At 40.8% G+C, this 11,048-nt stretch overlaps 1 protein-coding gene across 1 annotated transcript in view; it reads right to left on the bottom strand.

Moving 5' to 3' along the window:
• Nucleotides 1-11,048, bottom strand: part of LOC126968794 (glucose dehydrogenase [FAD, quinone]) — a 55,855-nt gene that overhangs the window by 3,416 nt on the left and 41,391 nt on the right. Inside the window, exons 3-10 of the mRNA XM_050813944.1 lie at nt 7,977-8,097; nt 7,112-7,257; nt 6,472-6,730; nt 4,933-5,194; nt 3,689-3,924; nt 2,654-2,897; nt 1,726-1,990; nt 512-652 (exon numbers count right to left, since the gene is read on the bottom strand). Coding sequence (XP_050669901.1) covers nt 512-652; nt 1,726-1,990; nt 2,654-2,897; nt 3,689-3,924; nt 4,933-5,194; nt 6,472-6,730; nt 7,112-7,257; nt 7,977-8,097 — 1,674 coding nt within the window. The remainder of the gene's footprint in view (nt 1-511; nt 653-1,725; nt 1,991-2,653; nt 2,898-3,688; nt 3,925-4,932; nt 5,195-6,471; nt 6,731-7,111; nt 7,258-7,976; nt 8,098-11,048) is intronic.

The raw sequence follows: 11,048 nt of genomic DNA, 5'->3' as shown, positions 1-11,048 counted from the left end.
AACCCCAAAATTACCAAAACCAATTGTAAGTGTAACCAGGTTTTGAAATAGTTTTGCTGTGAAGTATTGCCTCACAAATTTAATTGCAGCTTGTTACGTGGACATCACAAAAAGAAGAATTACAATACTGCACAGTGGGTAAGTAAGTGTTTCCTGTACAGTAATACGACTGGCTGCAACAATACGTATGCAGACTCATTCAATATGTACTCTGAGGGCTACAATATGCACTCTGGCCCCTACAATACGTACCTACTCTAGACGTTAAAATACGCACTCTTGGCTGCAATACGTACTCTGGGCGCTACAATACGCACTGTGGCTGCTGCAATACGTACTCTGGGCGCTACAATTCGCACTGTAGCCGCTGCAATATGTACTCTGGGCGCTACAATACGCACTGTGGCCGCTGCAATACGTACTCTGCGCGCTACAATACGCACTGTGGTCGCTGCTATAAGCACACTGAGTGCTGTAACATGTACTCGGACAATAGCTACCAAATACATACATTGGCCGCGCCGAGCCACCTCTGCTTGATGAAGTCGGCAGCCCTCTCTGCGATCATGATGACAGGCGCGTTGGTGTTTCCCGAGGTTACCCGCGGCATCACGCTGGCGTCTGCCACCCGAAGCCGGTCTATTCCTTGCACCTAATGTCATACCGATACTTCAATAATGGAATAGGTACGCTTTTGTTATTGTAATTTGGTTATTTATAGACTATTAGTTGTCGTCACCTGTGAAATACGGTTTTTATTTGTATATTGTTTTGTGCACACAACGTGACAAAACCAAAAAAGGAAACAAGTGTCTATGTATGTAAATGTACTTTATATTATATTAAAAACAGCGATAGAATTAGAACATTTAATATTCTAAGGTACAAACTAAGTGAATTTTAGGTAGTCAATTCATCGGAGTGACGTAACAGTAAATTTGTATGGAAAATAAATAGAATTCTCTTTCACATTAAAAAATAAATCAAAAGAACAGCAGAGTTCTGAGTTTTCATGAAGTCCGTTGAGAATATAATTTTGAATTAAAGAGGTCAGGTTCATAGTGTGTAGATTTAAGCCTCCGATACACTAGGAGACAAACGGAGCGACATGTAGCGGAACATGTTCCTCAACAACTACTTTGAATATCTCGAGATAAATGTTGCGAAACATTTTGCAGACCACAGACTGGACGAGCGAGGAGGTTGTGGCGATTAGTGCCGCGTATATACTTATTTCATTTAGGAGAGACACGTAAGAGAAGGAGAAGGTGGTGGATGCGGAGTTTCCCTATAACACATACCTGTTTACAGTCTACGCGGCACCCGCGTCGCGTGAATGGCTTACAGTATGTTGAGGGAAATGTTACGCGACACTAATGCTATAACTACATGATCGGATTTGATACGGCCGGACCATCGGACGGTCCGGTAGCGGACTATGCTCGATAGTATGTGGCATTATCTATCGCACAATAGTATTACTATACCGTCCGGACCGTACCGAGTACGACGGCGGACTAATCGGTGCGAGGCGCCCACTCACGCCCACCGGACGGTCCGATGTTCCGGTCTTACCAAATCCGACCATGTGTATAGGCTATAAGCAACGTTGCAGTGTCACGTAGATTAAGTGTTGCGGATCATGTTGAGTTACATTTGTCCCCTAGTGTATTCCGGGCTTAACTCTGGACACCTTTTTCCCACCCTATTGAAGTGGGGCCCCACCTGCAGCAAGTTGTCGACGCAGGCCTCCGGATCCCCGCGCGGCCCCATGCGGCACGAGCCTGCCTGATGGTTCTCGGGCCCAGTCTGCATGCGAACGGCGCACTCCCAGTACGCGTCGCACCCGAATTCATACTTCTCGCAGCCCTTCACCGGTGTTTTGTCCAGTTTTATGCCGTACCGCTGTAGCGCCTTCGTCTCCGACAGCTTGATGCCAAACTTGATGCCTTCGATCAAGGTTTTCACGTCGTCCGGATGAGTTAGGTAGCTGCCACAAAAGTTAACTATGAGAGGATCTTAAGGAGTTAGTTTCTGAAAATTTTATTATATGGTTACTACTAGCTGGTGCGCTAGTAGTAACCATATAAAAAAATAAAATGCGCCAGTGCGCTTCGTTTCACCAGAAATAATCTACAAAAGTGTTACAATGTTGCCATGCAAAAAATATACAAAATTTTTGTACTATTAGACATTAGTGAACCTTTCTTTTGTAACTTTTCATACTCGTTTGCTTTGTACGTAAATTACTTACTTTTTACTTTTAAGATAATTTAAGTTTCCTCAGTAAGTGAATTGTTAATTCTTTTTAGAAATAAAGATTCTTAAACCATATACAAAATTTTATATAAAATCGGTCGATTCGAGTGCTCATGACGCCCTTAGTTATGCAAGTTTCATTTCAATTGGGCTACCGGTTCTCGAGTGTTAGGTGAACATACATATACACATACATTTTCTTTTATTTGATTTAATAATATATGGATTAGTTAAGAGGTCGGATTTTTTTAATAATTTTAAAGATTGCAGGTAATAAATAAGTATCAGATAAATACAAAAAATAATATCTAATAAAATCACCCGGAGACAAAACAATGTTAATAATCCAATCAATGCAAGAACATTTGTCATCTATTAGAATGCCTGTACTAACTTGGCGTATATCTTGGGGTATGCGAACGGGTCCGCTGACGCTATCTCGATGCTTCCCCTGCTCTTGGGCCGTAGCACAGCTGGGAACATCTGCACAGTCCTGGAGCCGTCTCCGAGCTTCTCGCCCACCATGCCGGTCTTGGCGCAGTCGGCCAGGAAGCCGCTGAAGAACATTTGAATGTCCGGATTGTCTTCCTCCGGGTTCGCGTACTTAGTGTTGATGAATGCTGTCACTTCAGATATACCTACAAAATAAAAATGTATAATTATCTCCTATATGTATTAAAGTTGTGCATAACAAATACTTGTCCTAAATTTTGTTTATTACAAGTAAGTAAGTACTTCTCCATGGCTTATATTATTTTGGTATTTTTTGACGAATTGATTTCTCAAGACAATATCCGCTAGACCACCTGGAGTTCTCCAGAAGACCAGCGCTAATCATATCACTTACGGCTATGATCTGTATTATTCTAAGATGAAGTACAATTCTGCAATTTAATTGCGATTACCATCTGATGTTAAACACAAGCGTCTTTTTCACATCCGTACATTTCACATAAAAATCTTTGCCTCTCAAGGCCCGTAACGTAGAAGGTTCAGAAGAATTTTTCAAGTAACAACATACAAATTTCACCACGGGACCGCGAAATTAAACTCGCACCATGTTGATGTCTAGTATTTCTCAAGAAAATTTGCTTCGCACAGTTACTGTGCGGAGGCCACCGCCGGTTGCTATATTCCCGAACAGTTAAGACTTAGCGATGTTCAAGCATACATGGAGCATACTCCCATTTCAAAGGCTGTTAATGCGTCTTCAGCATCACCTCTGGTATTATGGCTTTCCGTGAGCGGTTGGTTTTCACATTCCATCAGTCAACCACTTGGCAGTTTACCTCCTCCAAAATAGTAGATAAGATTAAGTAAATCTGTGTGAATCGCGCTTTCTACTTTAAGCAAGTAGGAATCTATAATATATATTTCGGTATGAACTCATCTTGTAAGTGAACTGCAAAAAGACAATTTCAAAACGAACCTGTGCCCGACATTAAGCCGTCTCTGAAGAGCAGGTACTCCATGGCGGTGGCCCAGTTGAGCGGCGCGGTGTTGTTGTCTTGGATGTTGAAGTTTAGGAAATGCGTGACGTGGTTGTGCAAATTGCGGCCCACGGCCGGTAGGCGGTGCACCAGGGGTACACCGGCACGAGCCAGCACTCCAGGATCGCCCACGCCGCTTAGCTGCAGCAGCTGCGGACTGCCCACTGCGCCCGCGCTAATCACATACCTTTGTTAGTCCTGATATATCTAAGGCTATTTTCACATATACACCTTTCACTGTGCTACAGCTCGAAAGACAAATGACGTGTAGAGGGCATTAAACACAATAAAAGATGGTTACCAAATACGATCTCTGAACATCAACTTCTACAATGCCCTTCATGAAGCTAAGGATCGCAGCAGATGGACGGAAATCGTACGGGAGACACTGATGCAGCGGGGGAGTAACAACCCTCAGTAATGAGCAAAAACGACGCGAGGAGGACTGATTCTAAAGTCTTAAAAAAAAGTTCGCCATGGTATATGCCAATATTTAAGAGAACCCATAATAACCATTTTTCATCCGTTACTTTTACGAGAAATAATGGCAATTTTAAGCAATACAGCTTTAATCCTTATAAAATTAAGTACAGTAGTAGTAATAAATACATTGTGCATCTAATATAGATCAATATCATCCAATATAGTATATAACATGCTGTAATATACTATATATATATGACAGAACGAAGTCTGTCCGGGCAGCTATTACAATATAAATTATAAAGTAGGTATTTACCCATAATATACACCCAAAACAAATAATAAATAATTTGAATCGCGTTTGGCTTAGGTATACAGTAAAACTAAATTTATTAGGTATACAGTAAAACTAAAGTCACCGACATTGCCCAAATGATTGCGAATCTGAAGTGGCAGTGGGCAGGGAACATAGTTCGACGAACAGATGGCCGATGGGGCAGAAAAGTCCTCGAATGGCGACCACGTACCGGAAGACGCAGTGTTGGTAGACCCCACTACAAGATGGACCGACGATCTTGTCAACATCGCCGGAATATGTTCGACGAGGGCAGCACGGGACCGGTCGTCGTGGAGATCTTTGGGGGAGGGATAAGTCCAGCAGTGGACGTCTACCGGTTGATGATGATGATACAGTAGGTATATTGTGCATGTTGCATGGATTGATAGAAGAGAAGTTATGTATAATATGTCGCACACTAACCTGAGGATGATCTCGTTATTGGCAAAGATGACTTCAGTTCCGCCGAAGCTGTTGCGCAGCTCGACAGCGTAGGCCTGGCGCGTGGTCTGGTTAATGAGAACCCTGGTGACCGTGGTGTTTAACATTACGTGCAGGTTGCGGCGAAGACGTGCCGGTCGTAGGAACGCACGCGCCACGCTCAGTCGCGATCCGTTGCGGTTCGTGGTCTGCGCGATTGAGAATCCCGTGTGACGCTCGCCGTTCAAATCGCGTACCTGGTACCCTGTATGACGAGATTTTCATATAATTGGGTCAAACACATCACATTTACATTAGCTTGAACTGTTTGACCGCGTGCAACGCAGAGCTGTACGAGTTGTCTCAAAATTTATTACTCTGTGAACGGCTAGATCTTGTTGCCGTTGCGTAGAGACATCACCTTGTTGTGTGTCTTTTACTGCATTTCTCACGGAGAGTATTCCGATGAGCTGTTTTTTTATGAAAAAAAGGGACGAGACGAGCATGACGTTCAGCTGATGGTAATTGTTACGCCCTGCCCATTACAATGCAGTGCCGCTCAGGATATTTGAAAAACCCAAAAATTCTGAGTGGCACTACAATTGCGCTCGTCACCTTGACACATAAGATGTTGTCTCATTTGCCCAATAATTTCATTAGCTACGGCGCCCTTCGAACCGAAACACAAGAATGTTTACACATTACTGCTTCAGGGCAGAAATAGGCGCCGTTGTGGTACCCGGTGGGCACGAAAATCATAAAAAGTAAGTAATAAATAATGAAATAGCTAAGAAATAAGTATCGATTTGGTAATAACTGTAACATAATAGAATACCTAACTGATTACAACATAACTTAAGGTCGCTTAGAAATAGGCACACAATTATAGACGCTATGTTTCGCTATATAAAATGGTTAACGATCTTGTCTATTCTGACATACTCTAAGTAAAGGTTAATCTCCATACCTCATCTCGACTTACCTTGATAGATCATAAACATTTCATGTAACCTCTATCTACCACGGCTAATTATACCAAAAATACTTTCATGCGATATCAGGTAACTTTATTAAACTATTCAATCACATCGATAAATCATCGTCATCAAGGATAAAATCCTTAGGATAATTAGGACCTAAGTTTATATTTTATTATATAAAGAAGGAAGGAATGAATTATTTCCTATACCTACTACAACTAGCTTTTCCCGCCCGCTTGGCTGGGCGAATTTTAAAAGGAAGGAACGTTGGAATTCAAAAAATAAGTCATAAACCATCTACGATAAATTTCGCATCAAATGGTGGTAGTTTCATGTCGATACGAGGCGTTTAGGCGTGTTTGAGCCTCATACAAACAATTTTCATTATATTTATACAGGATGTCCCAAACATGAAGGGAAAGTAACTTAAATATCGTAGATAGGGTATTTTACTGAAAGAAGACTTAATGTTATTTTTAAAAAACTTTTATTTTTAAACTTCCCCTTCATGTACCATAACTTTGGGACACCCTGCATATAGATTTGTTTGCTCGTGTATTACCCAACTCTTCGCCGGCCTTTAAGAGATCGTGGCTGAGCGGTGGGTGGTAGGGGAACTGCGCCACTGTGAGCGGGCCTCCCACTCCGTGGTAGCCGGCGTCCATCTGCTCAGCCTGCTGGTTGTCCTCCGACTTCATGAAGTAGGGCAGCACCTCGTCGTATGACCAGCCCTCGTTGCCGGCCGCCGCCCACTCATCGTAGTCTCTCCGCGCGCCCCGGATGTACATCATGCCATTCATAACAGAGGTGCCGCCAAGAACCTACGGAATATAAAAAAAAAACAGTTAGAATAGACAATATATTTCATAAACTTTAAATGACAGAGTTGTCAGTCAGTACTGTGGCAGTTAAAACAAAAACAACATGGCGCGTAACCGAAATTCGTGACGATTTACTATTATATAATTTCTCTCATACGTTGATAAAGAAGTTTCAATTCAATAAATAAACCACTCGTTACCTCCAAAATGGTTTTGGACGGTTCAGAACGCTGACTGCCAACATTTATTATTAGGATTATTATGCTAGAAGGATCCTGCAAAATACCATATAAAAAAACATGCAAAATACTAAAAAATAAGTACCTAATCTATGTTGTGAAAACTAAACTTTAGTTTAACTCATTGTTGTACAATAAGTACCTTTCCTCTAGGCCAGTAACATTTTCGATCCTTTTCTCCGAGACACGCGGCCGGCTCGGGCTCTGTATGGTAGCCCCAGTCGATGCTGGACCCGATGAAGTTGAGGAACATGGATGGCACTTGCGTGCCGGTGGGCTCGTCGAAGCCTGCGGTGAACAATTTCGTAGGTATATTACATTACACTTGAAATAGGTCATTTTACCATACAGCATGGTATTATAAGAAGGTATTATAAGTTCTAATTTTCAATTAAATTTTCAAATCATTTCAATTACATTATATGCAAAGTGATGCAACAAAAATACTTAACCCTCAAATACTAAATGCCTTACACGAGTAAGTCAAAAAAAATGTAAATTAATAAGTAAAAACACAAGATTTAAGGTACTTTGGCTCCATGTGGCATATCCGTGGGACGCCCTGTATACTCATTACATATGTATTTAAATAAATTCGACTGACTGAGTGACCATTATTTTTCATTTAATTTTACTTCTACTACTTAATGCTTCCCTTGCTTGTTATTGTTGTTGCCCCGTGCTTCTTCGGGGCATAAAAACAAAAGGGAAAACCCAGGCCCAAGCGGGAAATCTTGGGTTTTTCAAGAATCCTAAGCGGCAATGCATTGTAATGGTCAGGGCGTATCAATTTCTATCAGCTGAACGTCCTGCTCGTCTCGTCCCTTATTCTCATAACAAAAAATTTAGCCACTGCCGGACCACTCAGGAAGTATTGCAGGAAAAGATTTTATGTAGAGTAATACAATAATAATTAAAAAAAAAAATATTTCAATATCCGTCCACATTTCTTGTAGGGATCGAATACGGTAACAGTAAGTGTGGTGTGTCGTGTTGGGATGGTGTACCAGCTTCAATAAGCAGCACCCGCCAGGACGGCACCTCGGCCAGACGCGCTGCCACCACGGAACCTCCTGAGCCTCCTCCCACCACCACGAAGTCGTATACCGAATCCATGTGACGCCGAAACTGTAACACGGTATTATATTTGTCAGTTATCTTTAAGTACATTTGAAAAAAAAACGACTTCAAATATTCAAAAGTATAAAATAACTTAATACAGATTTAATTTAATTTTAAATAACACCTGTTATGCAAATCGTAGGTATACCTTTAAAGGACTCTACCCACTACAACGTATCATACCATGACCGTGCTATGAACGTGTCAGGCAAAAAAATATTCTCTGTATTAAAAAGATGAGATCATGCCCACTAGCCCGTTCCGTTACCGACCAGCACCGTAGCGTGCCATGCATGGAGCGGCAAGTATATATTATATTTTGCCGGTTGCGATACGCTCTGTGTATGACACCCGACGTTGCCACACCGGTGCGCGTAGGCGGCGAAACGGTGAGCACCCGCGTTAACACCGCGTAAGATGGCCGTTATAAACGCGTTGCCACTCTTCTCTTTCTATTAGCCATTTTGTAACCATCGGTTCAAGTAGACACACGTACGCACGGGCATGTCACGCGGATGATAATGAGATGATATGCTGACGCTCCGGTCATTAAAGCCGATACATACGACTTTGATACGTAATTGATACGCTCTAGTGGGAATAGTAGAGCGTATCGTGTTGCTTGTCGTGTCTGATACGTTCATAGCACGGTCATGGTATGATACGTTGTAGTGGGTAGAGTCCTTAATACTATTATAAAAAAATACTATTATTTGTATGTGCTACCTATTGGGCTTAAGTCGGTGCTTGCCCGCTTCGGTTGTTTGGTTCTAAACGAAGCTATCCCCTCAAAGTCACGCGTGGCGAGTGTAGGTACCTGCTATTAGATTTGGCTTTGCACCAACTTCAACCTCCTCCTTTTTGAAGTCGGTTAAAAAATGGAAGAAATAATTGATTTTACGGACTGTTGGCATTATGTTACATTTGTACCAGAAGCCACTACTACAGATTTAAACAAATGTACCTACCGAGATTACTTTTATTCAATATTAACTGACACGACAGTCGCTGTTCGGTCAATAGAAATAAAATTATGTAAGTATACGTGAATAATGTAGTTTAAAGCCACGAAAATGTGTAATCAAAGTTAATGACATAAAACAAAAACATATTTCTAAAGTTCTGTAGATCTATATAAGATACACAATTTCACCATACATTATTTTGTTACATATCAAAGTGGTCCAATGAAATTTTACATGAGCTTTACATTTTTTAGAGGACGCAATGCACGCATTTGTCGGGGGTCAATTGAAGCTTAACCCCAAGTTTGTGGGTTTGCCTCCTTTGTTTCTCCCGATCATGAAAAAGAGGCCTTTTTCGCGATATCTCGGAAACTATTCGTCCTACAAAAAAATCTTAAAAGCATACTTTGTAGCAAATTAATAAAAACCCTCACACATGTCCCAAAAATCAAATTGCGTCCTCTAAAAAATGTAATATTAGGTCCTTAAATTGTAACATTTCAATGGACTAAAGGGCTTAGACAGCGGTTTAGTTGAAAGCTCCCAGACGGCATACATTTCCAACAAATATCGTTAATGTAGGTATACAAAACAACAAGAACAATAAATACCAACAAATTGATATATTCTTTCACGAACGGGAGGTTTGTATCTGAAAACAGGAAATGTGTCTAACTCGTTCCCTGATTGCAGCTGCAACCCTCACCCATATCTTTAACTTTAGTGTTGTATGCGAGCGGAGTTGTACCCGATCGAGTAATTAATCTAGCAATTTTATGAATCTACACGTTTGTGAAAACTTTGCTGGCTTATTGTATTTTTCTAAATTAAGGCTAAAACTATGTGAAATATAAAGCTGTTTGTTTTCCAAATAAAAAAAAATATAAAAAAAACTTAACATATTATATACTAAAACCTTTCTCAAGAACCACGCTATCCATTAGTAAAAACAGTATGAAGATCGGTGCTGTACTTTTTGATTTTATCGCGAACAAACAGACAGACATGGCGGAGAATTTTGTTTTATAATATGTGGTGATGTTTGATCAGCATAATATTTTAAGCGATCTCGTCCATTTTTACTCGAGTAATCAAACTTGGAAAGCAGTTTGTAATGAAATTACAACAGAGAGCCAGAAACACCATAATCTCTGTTGCGCTACTGAGATATTGTGTCACACTGTCATTACGGGTTAATCTTAGTTGGGGGGCCGCGACCTGCGAACCATTGTTACTATGGTCAAAGAATATAATATAAATAGTACAAGTACAGAAGTCTCACTCCGCAAAATCAATTAAAGAAATAGGGACTGTTGCGGTCATATAATAAGATGTAATTCAGATCGCACAGCGCTACTAACCTACATTTTGATTCACCTAGAAGTTGCCTCTCTTTCTATCGCGTGACTCTTATCTCTTCTGACGACATTAGGGTTGACTTCTCTACCTAAAACTTCACCTACCTAGTATAAGTTCATATTATAAAAATAGCTCAGTTTTTTCTATAATATAAATAGGTGCATGTAATCGTAATGTTAAATTAATGTTTGTTGTCAAATATAACATTAGTTGTAGATAGAAATGTATGCGTTGGAACACCACAAAATAGTCAAACCTACTTAGTATATAGGAAATAAATAGGCAGCGATCGTGACTGGCAATTTCATAATAATAATAATCACTTTAAATTTGATTGTTTCAGCGACTTAGGTCGCTTAGGGACGCTTAAAAATTTGCATTTGGATCGCAATGACCTTCAATATGCTTTACTTTAATTATGTTTCTCCACTTTTAAAATATCGGTCGGATCGGTGCTGTATGTGATAACAAAGCACGCGTGCGTCACTCGCTCGCTCGTGAGTCATTACTAGATGCAGGCCTACTGTGTAGACGTAGAGGCCGCCGCACGTACTTACAATTTAGATACCTACATGGGGAGTGAGACGGGCCTATGAGTGCTATGGTAGCTATTGGCTTATGACCGCGAGGCCC

This window comes from Leptidea sinapis, chromosome 1 (genome assembly GCF_905404315.1).
Source record: "Leptidea sinapis chromosome 1, ilLepSina1.1, whole genome shotgun sequence".
Taxonomy (NCBI): domain Eukaryota; kingdom Metazoa; phylum Arthropoda; class Insecta; order Lepidoptera; family Pieridae; genus Leptidea; species Leptidea sinapis.
The sequence above is the reverse complement of the archived record's forward strand: the minus strand, read 5'-3'. Positions and strand labels throughout refer to the sequence as shown.